At 42.3% G+C, this 20,424-nt stretch overlaps 2 protein-coding genes across 29 annotated transcripts in view; both read right to left on the reverse strand.

Moving 5' to 3' along the window:
• PPP3CB (protein phosphatase 3 catalytic subunit beta) overlaps positions 1 to 608 on the reverse strand; it is a 47,521-nt gene extending 46,913 nt beyond the window's left edge. For 11 of the 13 annotated variants that reach the window (XM_069572095.1, XM_069572092.1, XM_069572091.1 and 8 more), the window contains exon 1: positions 370 to 594. In XM_069572095.1, coding sequence (XP_069428196.1) covers positions 370 to 454 — 85 coding nt within the window. In that variant the 5' untranslated portion in view covers positions 455 to 594. Of the gene's footprint in view, positions 1 to 369 lie in introns of all 13 variants that reach the window. The other 2 variants (XM_069572088.1, XM_069572090.1) reach the window with 2 other exon arrangements.
• A 1,986-nt stretch (positions 609 to 2,594) lies between these two features.
• Positions 2,595 to 20,424, reverse strand: part of USP54 (ubiquitin specific peptidase 54) — a 130,166-nt gene continuing 112,336 nt past the window's right edge. For 13 of the 16 annotated variants that reach the window (XM_069572070.1, XM_069572074.1, XM_069572073.1 and 10 more), the window contains 4 exons: positions 9,739 to 9,857; positions 9,279 to 9,419; positions 5,567 to 5,753; positions 2,595 to 3,897 (listed from right to left, as the gene is read on the reverse strand). In XM_069572070.1, the coding sequence (XP_069428171.1) occupies positions 3,338 to 3,897; positions 5,567 to 5,753; positions 9,279 to 9,419; positions 9,739 to 9,857 (1,007 nt within the window). In that variant the 3' untranslated portion in view covers positions 2,595 to 3,337. Of the gene's footprint in view, positions 3,898 to 5,566; positions 5,754 to 9,278; positions 9,482 to 9,738; positions 9,858 to 20,424 lie in introns of all 16 variants that reach the window. The other 3 variants (XM_069572084.1, XM_069572079.1, XR_011253018.1) reach the window with 2 other exon arrangements.

A 20,424-nucleotide genomic window follows, 5' to 3' on the forward strand; every position in this document is an offset into this window, starting at 1 on the left:
CCCTCCATTCGCCCCGGCAAGCCAGGCGTGCAGCTGTCGCGGTGCAGGAAGCTAATCGCGGCCTCTGGGCCGCTTTGACAGGGCGGGCAGGAAAAGAAAGAGGCTCGCCGCGACCAGCAGCCTCACCCCTCCGGCTCGGAGACCTACAGAACGAAACCTCTGCCCCGGCCCGAAGGCAAGCGAGACCTCGGAGCCGCCGCCACCGACTCAGCCCAGCCCAGCAGGGGCCCGCCCAGGGGCCACTCCCCAAGTGAGGCAGCCAGTCACTCGCCCGCCCTTCCGGGCCCGCTCCGGAGGGGACGGTCTCCCGCCCGCCCTCACACAGCTATCTCATCAGGCCAGGCCCCCAGGGCTTCGTCCACCTCTCACCTTTGACGACGCGGTCAGCCCCGGGAGGGGGCGGCGGGGGCGGGGGTGGGGGCGGTGCAGCCCGGGCCGGCTCCGGGGCGGCCATGCTGGGCCCGGGGCTCGGCTAGGCGCTGGGCCGGGCGGGGCTGGGGGCGGGGGCGGCGGCTACCAGAGCCAAGCGGCGGCGCCGCCGGGGAACATGGCGGACCCTCTTTCCCTACAGAGGGGCTAAGACCGGCATGCACCGCGCTTGCGGGGGCGGGGGCGGAGCAGGCTCTAGGGACTTGAGCAAAATTACTGAAGCTAGGAGAGAAACAAGACCATGCCAAGGGATCAGCTTAAAATTCTGGGCAAGCAGAAATAAAAGAGAGTGAGGAGAGATGATTCGTCTGTAGCTAGTTCCTGCGGTGAATGAGTGCTAGGGAACACGACACCGGCTTTCATGGAGCTCCTAAAAGATGGAGAGATGTGACCAAACCTAAGAATCTCCCGCAAATAGAGAGAAAAAAAAAAGTATAACAATTTGACTGTCAGATTTGGGTACTTCGGTCGGTAACTGACAGAACTAGAGGAAGCGTTGTAGGTTCTAGAGCGAAGCAACGGTTCAGAATGGAGTTTGAGAGAGAATCTGGCCCTTGTGTTTAGAGCCTGGGATTGTCAAGAGTCTGAAAGCACAAAGAATGCAGGTACAGCGGACTAGGCTCCAAGGGTTCAGAATCAAAACAGGAAAGAGGAAAGGAAGGGTTTTGTCACTGAGATGTTCAAAGAGTCTACGAAATTGACCTGAAAAGGACACAGCCTCCCTCTTGATTCACTGAGAAAAGAGAGATTTCGAAGGCAATAGGGACTTGGAAATTAGCTCCTCATAAGAAATACCTCTACGGTAGAATGTGGGCCCAGGTTTTCTACGGAAACTTTAAAGAGATGTACACTCAAAAGGAAGGGAGTAGTGGGACAAGAAATGATTGTTCAATCAATAATTATTAGAAGAGGATGACAGAGGATGAGATGGCTGGATGGCATCACCGACTCAATGGACGGGAGTTTGAGTGAACTCCAGGAGTTGGTGATGGACAGGGAGGCCTGGCGTGCTGTGATTCATGGGGTCGCAGAGTCGGACACGACTGAGCGACTGAACTGAACTGAACTGATATGTTGACACCAGCAGAGGTGCTGGATCAGTAGCAGGGATCAGAATATCCTAAGATCTATATATCTTTTTTTAATTTTTGCTGCACTGAGAGGTATGTCAGATCTCAGTTCCCCAACCAGAGATCAAACCTGTGCCCTATGCAGTGGAAGCTCGGAGTCTTCACCACGGGACTGCAAGGGAAGTCCCACGTCTATATATCTTGATGGCATAGGATTCAAGTAGGATAGGGTGAGAAATACCTGCCCATCCTCCTGCTCAATACTACATGTGCTCAGAATCTGTTCATAACAGATGGTGATAATTAGGCAAGCAATAGTCCAAACGACTCAAACACCACCTCTCTACCTCTTGACCTGTCAATCTTAATGATCCTGAGAGCTGGAATAATCTAAGAAAAGAGAAATGCCCAGTTAGTAATGTTTGCTAAGGGAGCTCACATATTATTTTTTAGAGGGAGATGAATTTTCGAGTGAGGAAGGAGTGAAAATGGATCTTTCTTACATGGAAAGTGAAAGTGAAGTCACTCAGTCTTGTCCGTCTCTTTGAGACCCCATGGACACCAGGCTCCTTTGTCCATGGGATTTTCTAGGCAAGAGTACTGGAGTGGGTTGCCTTTTCCTTCTCCATTCTTACATGGAAGTGCCATATAATTCTGGAGGGAAGGCAAGGGGCAGCCATATGAAGAGACAAAGGAAGGGATAAGAGGCACATGATAAACTTGTAGAGGGAGGGCACAACGGGTACCTAGATCAGGAGTGAGTTTCTAAGAGGAGTCTGAATCCCAGAAAATCTCCCTGAGGGGGGAAGGAGAAAGTATGTAATGTGTTGAGTGCCTCTTGGCAGGAAAGGGATAGAAAATGTACTAGCAGCAATAAAAATAAGGAAAGTCACTCCATATGAGGACTCATTGACTCCTACCTTGAATACATACCCTTCAACCAGTCTTCAACTCCTCTTTGGCTCCTCACTTTCACTCAGTCAAAAGCCATATACTGAGCCCCAGGCCACTGGGAATTGGTATTTCTTGCTTCCCCAGCCCAATACAAAAGAGCAAGAAAATACAAAAGGAATCAAATAGACAAATGACAAGGAATTAAATAGAACTATCTTATAGATTTATTAATGAAAAATACTTTACAAAAAACAGTATGTTTGGCCCTAAAATAGTTCAGCTGACTCTGAGGGTTTACAGCGGCGACTGAGCAAGTGGCAGTAATGGCTGTGCTGCTGAGGACAGGAGGGTATGTTAGTGTGCCTGACTCCCATTTGTTCCGAAGAGTAAATGTTATGTTGGTAGTCCCACATTCTAGGCCTAAGGTTTGGGGGCTGAGGGAAGGCTGACAGTCTGGGCAGGTGGGCTAGCCTGAATGATGTGGTCAGGACCAAGACTACAGGGCTACATGTCCCTCCAAGGATGAGGGATGGAGAAGACAGAAGGTCGGATAATAGGGATAGGTGGATAAAACAAAGCATAGAAGTTGGTAATATAACAGGGAACAGAATATGATGGCTTAGAGTATTCAAGAATAAAATGGTGACCCTAAGATCCTAAGGAATGGCTAGTGTCCAGAGTAACATGAATTCATCTTTAAAGTGGATCAAATAAAACCCTAAACAGCAGCTGCTTCCTTTTGCTAGGTGAATGGAAATTGAAGTTTCAAATATTCCCTCAAAGAGCCAGGTCTCCTTAGGGGTTCCTGGCACCCCTGGGAGAAATTGCCAACTCTGTATTGAGATAAGACTTGCACAACCTTGGCAGGGATGCAGGGTGCCAACTCTGCTGCAGTACAGTTTAACAGAGAAAGCTGTGGCTCCAGGAGAGGAAAGGGGTAACCCTTACCACCTACTGTGCTGCAGGGCTCTAGCCCTGACCTGTTCTCTGCCAGGGGCATCTGCTAGGACAAACAGAAACTCCTCTCTCCCTGTCCTCCTGTGCCTAGACGGCAGGGCATAACTGCTTTGCCTCCAGTCATCATCTGGGGGCATGTCTACTCTTCGAGGACCAGGGGCTCGAAATCCTGGAACAGGACCTGAATTCCAAGCTGACCTCAGGGGTACACAAAGACTGCTTGGTGGCGGCGACACAGGGTGAACAACAGGACGGTGGGAGGGTGAATGGAAAAGATCCCCCCAGGACTGAGCATGAGGAACCTGAAGGTCCTGCTGTCTTTCTGGTAGTGTGGCAGTGTGGGTTAGCTGACGCTTGCACCCTGGAGTAGTCAGGAATCTGGCCCCAATATGCTGGTTGGCCTCTGACCATGGTCCCCGGGAGGCATCTGTTCTGGAACGATGGGGGAGACTCCGGTAGTTCAAAGTCCTTCCTGTGTACTTGACCCCTTCGGAAGTTTCACCCCTGTCACACATAGCCAGAAACTGCTGGACACTCCTCGAAGTTCCTGGGGAGAGAAAAGAAACCCAAAGATTGAGTATCTTCAGTAAAACCATTATCCTTCCCAGAGGACCATTCCTGGCTGTTCCTTCCAACTCCTCACCTCTTTTAAGAACATACAAATAAGGGAAAGAAGGAACCTAGCTTTGCTTTTAATTTCATTTTTAAAAATTCTTAATATACACTAAAATCAAGTCACTGCCAATCTGTGTAAATGAAACAGTCTCCTGGATGTTGCACACTCCTATCTCACTGCATTATAATCTGTCCTCCAAAAGACAGACAGACACAAACACACATTCATGCATGGCTCTCTGATATTTCAAATATATGTTCTCTGTGATAATTTTACTCCTTAGAGTCACCACTCCAAAACATCACTCAGTTTTTTTAACATGGTACTTTCACTCCAGGTGAACTGTGTCTGCTTACATTTGTGTTCATTCTCCAAGATTTCTGCTTTTGTTTGCACTGCTCCCACATACATAATGTAGAATGCCTTTTCTATACATTGATTCCCCTTTACTTAAAAGAAGCAAAATAACTAATTTTCCAAACGTCACTTCTAAACAGTACTTCTCATTTTTATTTTTTAAATTCCATCAATAGCTGTGCTATACATATATATATATATATATACCTGATTACTGAAACTTTGAGCTCTTTAAGAGCAGAGAACTGCCTTCTTTCTCCCATGTATTTACTGTAGTATTTGGTGCAGAACAAGTTGCAATAAATGCTGCCTTACTGATCAGATACTTCTAGTAACTCTCAAAGGATGCTGGTGACCTGGCAGCTCCACTGAGTAATTAGAAGTCCATTTATCCAGAAGGCCTGCTTATCCAAAGCTCCCTAAAATTTGGACACAAATATCAACAGTACTACTCAGTTCTAAGAAGATCCTTTTCCCTGGGGATTTATACCCATAGACAGGTTTCTCAACTTTGGCACTACTGATAATTGGGGCTGATGATTCTTTGTCCTAGGAGTAGGGTAGGGGTGTGCAAGGAAACTTCTCTGTGCATTGCTAGATGTTTAGCAGCATCCCTAGTCTTTCTACCCACCAGATGCCACTGGCACCTCCCCTTTCTCATTAAGAACCACTGCCTTAAACTGTAGATTTGGTCCATGAGGGGAAAAATGGAACAAATCTTGCCGTGGAGGGTCAAAGAAAGCCAGAAGGATGCTGCCCACCTTCCCCAGGACTGTCTGGGTCTCTATGCATGGCATGGGTATTCTGTGCATAGGATCTTTCCAAGTCTGCCATTTACTGCTCATCCTCCTAGACCATCCCTCAACTGAGACTTGGGATAAAAGGAGAGAAAAACAGCTGAGAGAGATGATATTTCCTGTTTTGGGGGATCCTAAAGACTGGGTACTAATTCCCTGGGTCACTTAAAATCATATCCTATCACAACTGAAGCAGTTCATTTTCATGAGTAGTTAGATTCTGGGAGCTCTGGTCTAGACCCCATGTTGCCCAAGAAATGATTCAGTCATGATTCATCAAGATCAATGCTTGATCTTTAAAGCAATAATTCATTTCCCTTTACAACTCCACCTTGGGACCCTCCTTCCCCTTCCCCATCCCCCAACAGATGCACTGATTTGATTCTTCCCGGTCCCTGGAAAAGTACTACATTCCAGCACATAATATTAGATTTGGGGAGAGTTACCTGGGGGTCTATGGGGCTCCCCTGCCATGCTGGGCATCAAGACATCTGGGGACAGGAACTGTGGTTGGGGTGGGTAGAGTTGGGGACCAAGGAGAAATACAGGAGGGTCATGGATGACAGGGAGGGAAGAGGAGCTGGAACAACGATGCCGGGTTTCCAAAGGCTTTTTCCTCACGCTTGATGAATCCTTACAATGAGACAAGACAAAAAAAAAAACATAGAGATGAGGATTAACACACAGCAGGCTATGGTTGGGTAAACACAGTGAGGGAAGCAGGGGGATATGGAAGGAACTAGAGTACAAACGTTGCTTAATCTAGAGATGGACCCAATTTACTCGACACTCTTCGCATCAGCCCCTCTAGGAAACATCCTGACTATGAAACATCCTCCACTATGAACTTAAGACACCAAAGTACAGTTCTCTTCTCTTAATATGTCTTCCTCATAACCCTCACTTTCCCAATCCTAACATCAAGGTCTTTAGCAAAGTCCTTAATGCTACTATTAAAATTAGAGAATGAGATAGATATTTAAAAAAAGGCAAGAGGGAAATTCCCTGGCTATCCAGTGGTAAGGACTGCAAGCTTTCACTGCCAAGGTTCAATCCCTGGTCAGGGGACTAAGATCCTGCAAGTTGTGTGATGTGGATTAAAAAAAATAATAATAACAGAAGCCTCTAAAAAAATTAATAAAAATTTAAAATAGAGAAGAAATGAGAGGGAAATTCAGAAAACAAAAAAGACTGAAAAATTCTACACTCACTCTAAATATTGGGAACTAATATCTCCCTAAATGTAGACAGTCAGATATTGGGAACTAATATCTCCCTAAATGTACAGTCAGAAACTCTCTATTCCATCTCTCCAGTTACTGCTACACTCCAGTCTCCATTTTGGTGGTGCCTGTTAAGTCTGTACCCACTGTTGCTTATGACCTACTTTGTTCTTCATTTGTCATTCACTTATGTGGCAAAGTCTCAGAAATATGTTTTTTAATGTAAGAGATATGAACATGTCCAAAACTGAACCAACATTCTTCCCAACTCCTCCTTCTGGTACCGTATTTTCTTAAGTCACCTAGACTCAAAATATTGACACTGTCCTTGATTTTTCACTTTTCATCCACAATTCCATTAGTTGCCTATGCCATATACTGTCATTTCTACCTACAGGTTTTATATTTAAATTCAACTAGACCACTGCAGCAGCCTCCAATTTAGTCCTTCCTATCTCCAGCCCACTGCCTCCTTTAGTGTGGCCTGCAAGTTCTGTGTGATATGGCAAAGCTGATCTTTCTCACTTTATCTCCTACCATTCCTGTGCCTTTTACACGCCAACCTTCTTAATGTTCTTCAAACATACGAAGCTTATCCCACCTTAGGGCCTTTACACTTTGTGTTTCTGTTACTGGGAATGCTCTTCCCATGGCTTACACCTTCATATCACTGAGGTCTCTCATCACATGTTACTTTCTTAGAGCTGCTTTTCCTCACTACTCTATCAAAAAAAACAGCCCTGAGAATAACCACTATTACCTCTTTACTCCTTAGCCTCTTGCTTTGTTTTATTCTTTATCACACATTGTCTGGGGTTTACTTAATATCTTTTCTCTCCTACTAGAATACATTTCTTTTCACTCCAGTATCCCCATAACCTTGAACAGCTCCTGGAGGATTATTATAGGCACTTACTAAATAATATATTAAATAAAATAATCTATATGCCAGTGTATCTTGTTTCTTTTTTGAGATTATAAGATACTTTGTGTTGTTTCAGCAGTGTGCGCTCATAGCACCTAACACGGCCTGGCACATGGTAGGCATTTACCAAGTAGCCTAAGGACCAGATGCCAGTCCTCTCTGCATGTGACACCGTCACCAAAAGAAAGACACCCTTCTTCACTGGGTCCCCTTCCATCCCTATAGCCTCTTACCAAGTCTCCTTTTGGGGTTCTTCAAAAGAAGAACCTTGAATCTGATTCTCTTCAGAGATACGTCCTGGTTTTTCTTTTCCCTCTTTTTGCAATTCTCTTCCTCTTTTCAGTGGCTCTGATTCTCAAATCTCAATTTTAAGTTTATATGTCTCAGAATCAAAAGCCTACCAGATATCTATCAACTCAAGCTTAATACGTCCAAATTTGCACATATCTCTCCCTCCAAATATATTCCTGCTTCTCTTCCCTCAAATATTATCATTAACAACCCACAATTCCTAGATATCATCCTCGATTCTCTTTTCCCCATGTCCAGGCAAGTAGGCACCAAACATTTTAATTTCCTAGTTGACTTTCCAATGTGTCTACATCTTTCTATCCTCCCAAACTCCTTACTATGGTTCATGATATGACCCTTGCTTATAGTCTTAACAGTCTCACTTGTCAACATTCTCCATTTATCCCTTGCCAGACTCTAATCATACCACACCAAAAAGCTTTTTTAAACTCAGTTAATATCTGCTTCAGTCCTCTTTATCTGCTACATTCATTTTAATTCTCCAGGAAGACTTCCCTGATTCCTCAAGCCTGGAATTCCCCTATTTTGCTTCCATAGCATTAAATCCTATCATATTTATATTATAATTGTTTATCTGCCTCCTCCAGTACACTGTAAAGTCAAGAGAGCAGGGAGTGTATCTGGCTCACTCAACACCATTTTTCGGCACAATACCTAGAAGATAAGCTCAGAAAGCATTTGTTTCAAAGAATGAATCAATGTATAAGTGAATGATACAGAAGTCAGGCCAAAAGGAAGCCAACTCTCCTAGCAAAATAACAACTTGCCATTAAAGGTATATGAGAACAAATGCTGGGCAGAAAAGACCACCTTTTCCAAAAAGAGTGGCCAACTGTTCAGAGCTATTTATAAATTTATGACAATAAACTGGAAAAAATGACTACCTCTTGGGCAGTCACTGGGAAAGAAACTGGATCTGAAGAACTGGTGGAAGAGACTTAGTTTTCCTTTTTGTACTTTTCTATTTTTATACCACATATTTAAGACCTGTTTTTTAAAATTTTTATGAAACTGACATGGTGAGCAAGCTTCAATGTACTACTGGTGCTTTATATCCTGACCTAAACTGTAATAAAATCTCAAGTTGCCTCAGGCAAGTGTATGAAATTCTCAAAAGGCACATTTTAGAAATCCAACCACTGAAACTATTTGAGTTTGCTGATCTCTGCTGACTTGGATATCCCTGGACCTTTCATCTATAGATTACTGCATTAATTCTATATGAAATGCCCCAAAGATGAGGACTTTAAATCATTTTCCTTCTGCTGCCAATGCATATGCTTCATTTCAGCTTGAAAGCCAACTGGACCCCAATCGGTCATTTTCTAGGATGGGGAAGAACAGGCAAAACAATATGTCATCCCATCTCTTCTTTTTCCTTTGATTAGTGCAATGGATTCTGACCCAGCCAGCAGTCATGGCTCCTCAGAGACTCCTCTCAAAGCTTCTGGGACACTTCTCATCCTGAGGAAGCCAACATTACACCCTCCAGAATTGCTACAGGGAAAGAACATTCTTCTGGGCTCCAAGTGAATGTGTGACCAAAAAAATAATGATTACATGTCCTCATTTTTGCTGAGTGCACATGGCTTTCCCCAAATTACAACCTTCCATTTCTCTTGCCCCTTCACCGCAGTGTATTTTTACCTAGCAAGAGAAAGAAGATGCTCTAAATAGACAGACCCTGATTCTACTTACAAAACTGTGGGAAGAGACTGGGGCCTCCTCCCTCTCTGAGACAACGGTGCCGCTGAGACTGCGTGAGATGCGCCGAAAGTTCTCTGCACCATACTGATCATCTTCCCCACACTCCCTGCTGGGGCCTCGGCAAGGTGCGGCCTTCAAACACACAGACACACAGGCAGACACGTAACATCAGACCTGTGGTTTTCCCACAGACTCTGTCCCGAGGGATATGGGAGAGAATAGGGTAAGTAAGACTCACTAGTAGAGATCTGAATTAGATATATTTGAAAGGTAGTAGCCCTGTGGCAACCTCCTCTCACTCAAAAGAAGCCCAATCATAGATCTTGTTCTCTTCTAATAGCCCCACATTCCTATGCCCTGCCTTATCACCAACCCCACCACCCATATCTCTCCATAATTCTTTCCCAACATACCACCCCATGCCCAGAACTATAGAACCTGAGGTGGCTACCTGAGAAGCAGATACTGCGTTGGCTTCATGGAGACTGTGCTCCATTTCTGCTGTTGGGGTCTTTGAGAGACCAAGGCCAGGGGCTGAGTGCAACCTCCTCCCTACACCATCTGCAGAGCCTGAGGAGGAAAACATAAACATAAGTTGAACCCATCTCTTCTCCCAGAGTCTGCACTCAGCCTGCAACACAAAACTCTGCAGTTTTTGCTTCATTAAATAACAAATATTCATCTCTGAATTCAGTGGAGGATGGATTCCTAGAATGTAGAAACAGGAGTTTCAGAATGTGGATAGCTTCCCATAGGCCATAGGGATCTCAAACACAGGCCCTAGAGAAGGGACTCTGTGGACACATAGCTAAATAGTAAATATAATCAGCTTTGCTGCTGTCAGATTTGGGTCCAAGACTTATAATAGATACAGAGAAAGTTACCTGACACAGTAATTCTCTAGAGCATCTGCAATGACAAGGGAAATGTTGTCTCCAGTCTAGTTAGAAAATTATCATAGTAACCATATATTAAACCACCTCCTTTTACAAAACAGGAAAATAAGTTCCAGAGTCTGACAAATAGTAAGTAGTTTAATCAGGATTAAAACTCAAGTCTTTGGATTTTCACTTCAATTATATACTATGAGCAGAAGCTCTTCAACATTTTATATGTGTAGTGTGGTCTTTTATTTCCTCATTAGCATCTCTCTAATCACTTACATTCTAAACAAATTCTAAATGTTATCTCTTCCTAAAAATCTTGTGAGACTGTAAAGAGATGAGCTGCTCCAAACTGGATATGTGACTCCCAAGGGGCTTGCTCCAATACAACTAATTAAGCCTTCTGAAAGTGCACACACCCTTGACCTACATTTGATATATATGTCTATTGCCAATTCACATCTTGATTTGATATTTTGATTCTAATATGTGTACCTAGCCAAAACATGATATTGCTGATACTAAGCTAAAAGGCCAGTTATTTTTAATATTTTCTTGTGCTTAAATGCAGTGGTTCCAATACTACCTCTGATTCATCTAGAACTTTTTAAAAATACAGCTTTGTGTATCTCTCCACGGACATACTAAATCAGAATCTTTCTGGTTAGAGCCTGGGAATATTATTTTTAAGAGATTTCCATAAAGAATGTGGGAGAATAGCCTTAAACATTGTTAGAAGAAATGTGAAATATTATAGTCTTCCTAATAAGCAATCTAGAGATAACCATTAAGATTGAAAATATATTTACTTTCTTACCCTCTTGAGAATAAGAAGCAAAAATATCAGTTTATTGTGGCATTGTTTGGCTAATAACTAGAAATAAAGTAATGCCTATCTACAGCAGAATGGCTAAATACTTTATAGTATCCTCAATATCAAATACTGTTCAGCCACTAAAAAAAAAAAAAAGGAATTGAATTAAACTAGATGACTTTGAGGAATTTTCAAGTATTTTCAAGTACTGAGTTAAAAGAAATCTGTAAAATAATCCCCAAGAAAAAAACATGATATATATACATCTGCATAGGATTACATGAACAGAAAAATACAGATATATGCCCAATAGATTATTGTCTGAGAAGGTTGAGGGCAGGGGTAAACAGTAGGGACTGATTTAAGGAAAGGAGAGAGAAATTTTCTATAATAAAAACATCAGGTATGTTATGATCCCATTTATATGAAATTATTCCTCTCTTTTTTTTTTTAAGCCATTTCTTCAGTGACTGTGATGGGCAGTCAGATTTAAGAATTATAGCTGTAATGGTTAGAGTTTGCTCAGTTGCTCAGTCGTGTACGACTCTTTGTGACCCCATGGACTGTAGCCCACCAGGCTCCTCTATCCATGGTATTCTCCAGTCAAGAATACTGGAGGGGGTTGTCATTTCCTCCTCTGGGAGATCTTCCCAACCCAAGGATCAAACCCCTGTCTCCTGTGTCTCTTGCACTGGCAGGCTGATTCTTTACCACTGAGCCACCTGGGAAGCCCAGGAGCACACTGATAAGGTTAAGATGAGCTTTTTGACTAAGAATGGCTCCATGTTATTCATGGCCAAGCACTAATAAAATCCTTCATCAGACTGAACTCGTTACTTGCCTTCTGCTTCACTGATATATAAAGAGCTGTTGGACAGAACCTGGATCCGCTTATCTGCAGACACTTTTGCTTCATTTTTCAACCAAGTGACCTTAATAGGAACTTCTCCATGAGCCTGGCAACCTAAGAATCTAGAATTTGGAATTGCTCTAATCACATGTGATTCCTATCTAGCGAATGAGGTAGCCACTGCAATCTCCTGAAGAGAGTAGACACTGATTCCTTTAAAGACATTTAAACAGAGGTGAAGGTGGCCTCTGTAAGGGGTACTGTTTAGGGCACTTCTGGCTTTGACAGAAAGCAGAATTAAGGTGCCCCTTTATGGATCACAGCCTTGTCATAGTGAAGGGGCCTGCGTAATAACACAATGAAGCTATGAGCCATGCTGTGCAGGGCCACCCAAGACGGACAGGTCATAGTGGAGAGTTCTGATAAAACGTGGTCCATAGGAGGCAATGGCAAACCACTCCAGAATTCTTGCCTCTGTTGTTGCGGCTGCTGCTGCTGCTAAGTCGCTTCAGTCGTGTCAGACTCTGTGCAACCCCACAGACAGCAACCCACCAGGCTCTGCCATCCCTGGGGTTCTCCAGGCAAGAACACTGGAGTGGGTTGCCATTTCCCTCTCCAATGCATGAAAGCAAAAAGTGAAAATGAAGTCGCTCAGTAGTGTCTGACTCTTTGCGACACCATGGACCACAGCCCACCAGGCTCCTCCGTCCATGGGATTTTCCAGGCAAGAGTACTGGAGTGGGGTGCCATTGCCTTCTCTAATTCTTGCCTCTAGAACCCCATGAACAGCATGAGAAGGCAAAAAGATTATGAAACCGGAAGATGAGCCTTCCAGGTCAGAAGGTGTCCAATAAGGTACTAGGAAGGAGCAGAGAGAAAGCTCCAGAAAGAATGAAGAGGCTGGGCCAAAGCGGGAATGACACCCAGTTGTGGATGTGTCTGGTAGTGAAAAGTTGTAAAGACTAATGCTGTAAAGAACAATACTGCAAAAGAACCTGGAATATTAGGTCCATGAATCAAGGTAAACTGGATGTGGTCAAGCAGGAGATAGCAAGAGTAAACATTGACATCTTAGAAATCAGTGAACTAAAATGGAAAGGAATGGATGAATTTAATTCAGATGACCACTGTATCTACTATTGTGGGCAAGAATCCCTTAGAGGAAATGGAGTAGCCCTCAAAGTCAACAAAAGAGACCAAAAAGCAGTTCTTGGGTGCAATCTCAAAAATGACAGAATGATCTCAGTTCATTTCAAGGCATATCATTCAACATCATAGTAATCAAAGTCTATGCCCAACCACTAATGCCAAAGAAGGTGAAGTTGAATGGTTCTGTGAAGACCTACAAGACCTTCTAGCATTATATCAAAAAGATGTCCTTTACATCACAGGGGACTGGAATGCAAAAGTAGGAAGTCAAATGATACCTGGAAGAACAGGCAAGTTTGGCCATAGAATACAAAATGAACCAGGGCAAAGGCTAACAGAGTTCTGTCAGGAGAAGCACTGGTCATAACAAACACTCTCTTCCAACAATATAAGAGATGACTCTACACATGGATATCACCAGATGGTCAATATCAAAATCAGACTGATTATAATTCTTTGCAGCTATAGATGGACAAGCTCTATACAGTCAGCAAAAATAAGACCTGGAGTTGACTGTGCCTCACATCACAAGCTCCTTACTGCAAAATTCAGACTTAAACTGAAGAACGTAGGGAAAACCACTAGGCCATTCAGGTATTACCTAAAGTAAATCCCTTATGGTTATAAACTAGAGGTGATAAAACAGATTCAAGGGCTTAGATCTAGCAGACAGAGTACCTGAAGAACTATGGACGGAGGTTCATAACACTGTATAGGAGGCAGTGACCAAAATCATCTCAAATAAATTCAAGAAGGCTAAGTGGTTGTCTGAGGAGACTTTACAAATAGCTGAGAAAAGAGCAGCGAAAGGCAAGGGAGAAAGGGAAAGATATCCCCAACTGAAGGCAGAGTTCCAGAGAACAGCAAGGAGAGGTAAGAAGGACTTCTTAAATGAACAATGCAAAGAAATAGAGAAAAACAATAGAATGGAAAAGACTACAGATCTTCTCCAGAAAACTGGAGATACCAAGGGAACATTTCATGCAAAGATGGGCAAAATAAAGGACAGAATGGCAAGGACCTAAAAGAAGCAGAATAGGTTAAAAAGAGGTGGCAAGAATACACAGAAGAACCATACAAGAGAAGTCTTAATGACCTGGATAACCACGATAGTGTGGTTACTTACCTAAAGCCAGACATTCTGGAGTGCGCCTTAGGAAGCATTACTATGAACAAAGCTAGAGGAGGTGATAGAATTCCAGTTGAGCTATTTAAAATGCTAAAAGATGATTCTGTTAAAGTGCAATACTCAGTATGTCAGCAAATTTGGTAAACTCAGCATTGGCCGAAGGACTGGAAAAGGTCAGTTTTCATCCCAATTCCAAAGAAGGGCAAAGCCAAAGATTGTTCAAACTACCATACAATCATGCTCATTTCAGATGCTGGCAAGGTAACACTCAAAATCCTTCAAGCTAGTCGTCGGTAGCTTGTGAACCAAGAACTTCCGGATGTACAAGCTAGATTTAGAAAAGGCAGAGGAACCAGAGATCAAATTGTCAACATCTGTTGGATCATAGAAAAAGCAAGGAAATTTCAAAAAAATCTGCTTCATCAACTACATTAAAGCCTTTTAACTGTGTAGATCACAACAGACTGCGGAAAATTCTTAAAGAGGTGTAAATACCAGAACATGTTACTTGTCTCCTGAGAAACCTGTGTGTGGGTCAAGAAGCAACAGTTAGAACCGGACATGGAACAAGTGACTGGTTCAAAACTGGGCAAGGAGTACATCAAGGCTGTATATTGTCACCCTGCTTATTATAACATATGCAGAGTACCTCATGTGAAATGCCAGGCTGGATGAATCACAGGCTGGAATCAAGATTGCTGGGACAAATACCAACAACCTCATATATGCAGATGATACCACTTTAATGGCAGAAAGTGAAGAGGAACTGAGAGCTTCTTGATGAGGTGAAAGAAGAGTGGAAAAGCTGGCTTAAAACTCAACATTCAGAAAACTAAGATCATGGCATCTGGTTCCATCACTTCATGGCAAACAGATGGGGAAAAAGTGGAAACAGTGACAGATTTTATTTTCTTGGGCTCCAAAACCACTGCAGACAGTGACTGCAGCCACAAAATTAAAAGACATTAGCTCCTTGGAAGGAAAGCTATGACAAACCTAGAGAGTGTGTTAAAAAGCAGAGACATGACTTTGCTGACAAAGGTGTGTCTAGTCAAAGCTATGGCTTTTCCATTAGTCATATATGGATGTGAGAGTTGGACCATAAAGAAGGCTGAGCACCAAAGAATTGATGCTTTCAAATTGTGGTGTTGGAGAATACTCTTGAGAGTCCCTTGGATAGCAAGGAGACTAAACCAGCCAATCCTAAAGGAAATCAGTCCTGAATGTTCATTGGAAGGACTGATGCTGAAGCTGAAGCTCCAATACTTTGGCCACCTGATGTGAAGAGCAGACTCATTAGAAAAGACCCTGATGCTGGGAAAGACTGAAGGCAGGAGGAGAAGGGGACGACAGAGGATGAGATGGCTGGATGGCATCACTGACTTAATGAACATGGGTTTGAGTAAACTCTGGGAGATAGTGAAGGACAGGGAAGCCTGGCATGCTGCAGTGCATTGGATGCAAACAGTCAGACAGAACTTAGAGATGAACAACTGTGAAAAGACGTTTGTGGGAAAACTAGAAAAAAATGAAAACTGACTAGTTACTATATACTGTAGTATAGTATAGTAATACTATACTATAGAGTATACAACTGGAAAAAATGAATACTGCCTAGTTACTATATTATATAATTTCTACTATATTATATTAAAAAATTATTGCTAATTTTTTAGGTATAATAGTATCATAGTTCGGCTTTTAAAGGGGGCTTCCCTGGTGGCTCAGTGGTGAAGAATCCATCTGCCATTGCAGGGGACACAGATTCACTCTCTGATCCAGGAAGATCCCACGTACTGCTGAGCAACTAAGCCTGTGCACCACAACAATTGAGCCTGTGCCCTCGAGCCTGGGACCCGCAACTACCTGAACCCTGCCCACCCTATAGCTCACACGCTGTAACAAGAGAAGTTACCACAATAAGAAACCTGGGCACTGCAACTAAATAAAAGCCCCTGCAGCAATAAAGACCCAGCATAGGCAAAAAAAGAAGAAAAAAAAAATCCAGTGGGGGAAGGGAAAGGGGAGGAGGGTTGCTAAATGAAAATAAGCCACATGTTGATAATTGGCCAAGATAATCACCATGGAAGTCAGTGATAAGTACAAAGGGGGTGATCATAATACTTTATTGTTGTTGTTCAATCGCTCAGTTGTGTCCGACTCTTTGCGACCCCATGGACTGCGGCACACCAGGCTTTCCTGTCCTTCACAATCTCCCAGGCCTTGCTGAAACTCATGTCCATTGAGTCAGTAATGTTATCCAACCATCTCATCCTCTGTCGTCCCCTTCTCCTCCTGCCTTCAATCTTGCCCAGCATCAGGGTTCTTTTCTAATAAATCTGTTCTTCGCATCAGGTGGCCAAAGTATTGGAGTTTTAGCTTCAGCATCTGTCCTTCCAATGAACACCCAGGACTGATCTCCTTTAGGAGAACTCCTTTAGGATGAACACCCAGGTTGGATCTCCTTGCAGTCCAAGGGACTCTCAAGAGTCTTCTCCAATACCACAGTTCAAAAGCACCAATTCTTCGGCACTCAGCTTTCTTCACAGTCCAACTCTCATATCCACACATGCCCACTGGAAAAACCATAGCCTTGACTAGATGGATTAGAGGTTCACTGACACCTTTTTAGGGTACTGAAAAAACACTTTAAAACTGATGGTGGTGAAGGGTGGATAACTATCAATATACTAAAAAACCACTGAACTGTACACTTTAAATAGGTGAGCTGTCCAGTATGTAAATTATCTATCAGTAAAGCTTTTTTTTTTAAGTAGTAAGTCAGAGAAAGAGAAAAAACATATGATCACACTTATATGTGGGGTCTTAAAAGAATTAAACTCATAGAAACAGAATGCAACGATAGTTGCCAAGAGCTCGAGGTTAGGGGAAATATAGAGATATTGGTCAAAGGGTACACATTTCCAATTATAAGATGAATAAGTTCTGAGAATCCTAATGTATAGCATGGTGACTATAGTTAACTATTTTGTGTTATTATATACCTGAAAGTTGCTAAGATAGTAGATCTTCGTTAAATATTCTCACCGCACACACACACAACAGTAATTAGGTATGGGGATGGTTTTGTTCACTACCTTTATTGTGGTAAAACTTTTCAACATACACATGTATCAACCGTCACACTGTATACCTTAAACTTACAGTGTTACTTATCAACTATAGATATAAATCTGGAGGAAGAAAGGAATTTGGTGCTTAATAAATGCTTCCCAATAAAAGAGGACTCCCCTAAAGATATATTCTATCATATATGGACCCTAACCAGCATTTTCCTCCTCGATTTCCTTCCTTCATCTATTTCTCACTTCCACTGATCTCTTTCTTTATTTTGTCAGGTCAGTTCTGAAAGACTCGACTTAAAAGAGACTAACCAAAATACAGCCTACTTTGGTTTGACAAGTTATTTTTAGGACTGATTCATCAAATGGATCTTAAAAATCAGTTTTCTTTCACTATCAAGTACAAATTAATGGTTGGTAGGTATGCCTGGAGAATCTCAGGGACGGGGGAGCCTGGTGGCTGCCGTCTATGGGGTCGCACAGAGTCGGACACGCCTGAAGCGACTCAGCAGCGGCAGCAGGCGTGCTTTCATACTGCCTTCAGAAGTCTAATCTTCCTGAGTTTGCCAGCATGTATCAAGAGATTTTTTTTAGTTTAAAACTTTCAACTAGTTATTATCCTTCTAAAAGTTTATTCTAAGGAGTTTATCAGAAATGTGGCCAAACTCTTTAAGTATAAAGATACTCATCACAGTGCTATATTACCAAAAAATTGGAAGTAAGTACTTAACCAGAGTAGAATGGTTGAATATATTAGAGTACAGTCATGTGAAGCATATTATAGTCATTAAAAGTAGTTTTTTCCAGAGGGAAAATGCTTATGGATATAAGAAAATCATGGGACTAAACTGTATCCATATTTTACAATGATTCTACTTTTGATAAAAACAATACGAATAAATATATAGTATATATGCATAAAAAACAAAACCAGCAGCAACATGGCTGGACCTATAGATTATATTAAGTGAGGTAAATCAGAGAAAGACAAATATACATCACTTGTACATGGAATCTGGGCTTCCCTTGTGGCTCAGGCGGTAAAGAATCTGCCCGTAATGCGGGAGACCCAGGTTCGATCCCTGAGTTGGGAAGATCCCTGGAGAAGGGAAAGGCTACCCACTCCAGTATTCTGGCCTGGAGAATTCCGTGGACTAGTCCACGGGTCGCAAAGAGTCAGACACAACTGAGTAACTTTCACTTTCACATACATGGAATCTAAAATGATGATACAAATGAACTTATTTATAAAACAGAAACTGACTCACAGACATAGAAACCAAACTTTTGGTTATCAAAGAGGAAAGAGGGGAAGGGATAAACTGGGAGTTTGGGATTAACATATATATACTACTATATAGGAAATATATAAACAAGGACCTATTGCATAGCACAGGTAATAGTCAATATTTTGTAATAGCCCATTTGGAAAAAAATCTGAAAAACAATACACACACATATATGTATATATATTAACATACATATGTATACAGTGGCTCAGCAGTAAAGAATCAGCCTGCAGTGTAGGAGAAGCAGGTTTCATTCCTGGGTCAGGAGGATCCCCTGGAGGAGGAAATGGCAACTCACTCCAGTATTCTTGTCTGAAAAATTCCATGGACAGGGGAGCCTGGCGGGCTATAGTCCAAGGAGTCACAAAGAGTCGGACATAACTAAGCAAGCATGCATGCATATATATATATATACATACATACATATATATATATGCATATACATACACTATATATATTAATATATGAACTGAATCACTCTGCTATATACCATATACCTAAAACTAATACAACTCTGTAAATCAACTATACTTCAATTTTTTAAAAAAGTATATCAACCAGGGCTGGGACACAACCCAAAGCCAGAAGTAAACTCATGAAATTACTGAGTGGGGTTATCAGTGATTTTTCTTACTTTCAGTTCAGTTCAGTTCAGTCGCTCAGTCATGTCCAACTCTTTGCGACCCCATGAATCACAGCATGCTAGGCCTCCCTGTCCATCACCAACTCCTGGAGTTCACTCAAACTCATGTCCATCGAGTCAGTGATGCCATCCAGCCATCTCATCCTCTGTCGTCCCCTTCTCCTCCTGCCCCCAATCCCTCCCAGCATCAGAGTCTTTTCCAATGAGTCAACTCTTTGCATGAGGTGGCCAAAGTATTGGAGCTTCAGCTTTAGCATCATTCCTTCCAAAGAACCACCCAGGACTGATCTCCCTTAAAATGGACTGGTCCTTGCAGTCCAAGGGACTCTCAAGAGTCTTCTCCAACACCACAGTTCAAAAGCATCAATTCTTTGGCACTCAGCTTTCTTCACAGTCCAACTCTCACATCCATACATGACCACTGGAAAAACCATAGCCTTGACTAGATGGATCTTTGTTGGCAAAGTAATGTCTCTGCTTTTGAATATGCTATCTAGGTTGGTCATAACTTTCCTTCCAAGGAGTAAGCATCTTTTAGTTTCATGGCTGCAGTCACCATCTGCAGTGATTTTGGAGCCCCCTAAAAATAAAGTCTGACACTGTTTCCACTGTTTCCCCATCTATTTCCCATGAAGTGATGGGCCCAGATACCATGATCTTCGTTTTCTGAACGTTGAGCTTTAAGCCAACTTTTTCACTCTCCTCTTTCACTTTCATCAAGAGGCTTTTTAGTTCCTCTTCACTTTCTGCCATAAGGGTGGTGTTATCTGCATATCTGAGGTTACCGATATTTCTCCCTGCAATCTTGATTCCAGCTTATGCTTTTTCCAGCCCAGCGTTTCTCATGATGTACTCTGCATATAAGTTAAATAAGCAGGATGACAATAGACAGCCTTGACATACTCCTTTTCCTATTTGGAACCAGTCTGTTGTTCCATGTCCAGTTCTAACTGTTGCTTCCTGACCTGCATATAGGTTTCTCAAGAGGCAGGTCAGGTGGTCTGGTATTCCCATCTCTTTCAGAATTTTCCACAGTTTCTTGTGATCCACACAGTCAAAGGCTTTGGCATAGTCAATAAAGCAGAAATAGATGTTTTTCTGAAACTCCTGTTTTTTCCATGATCCAGCCTGTAGAGTTGCAAAGAGTTGGACACACTGAAGCGACTTAGCATGCACCCCAAATAGTAACAATTTATTTTACTATAGATACTTTTGAAAATATACTTTATATACTTTATATATTTATATATATACTTTATATATTTTCAAAAATATCTATAGTAAAAAAAAAAAACT

This window comes from Ovis canadensis, chromosome 25 (assembly GCF_042477335.2).
Source record: "Ovis canadensis isolate MfBH-ARS-UI-01 breed Bighorn chromosome 25, ARS-UI_OviCan_v2, whole genome shotgun sequence".
Lineage (NCBI taxonomy): Eukaryota > Metazoa > Chordata > Mammalia > Artiodactyla > Bovidae > Ovis > Ovis canadensis.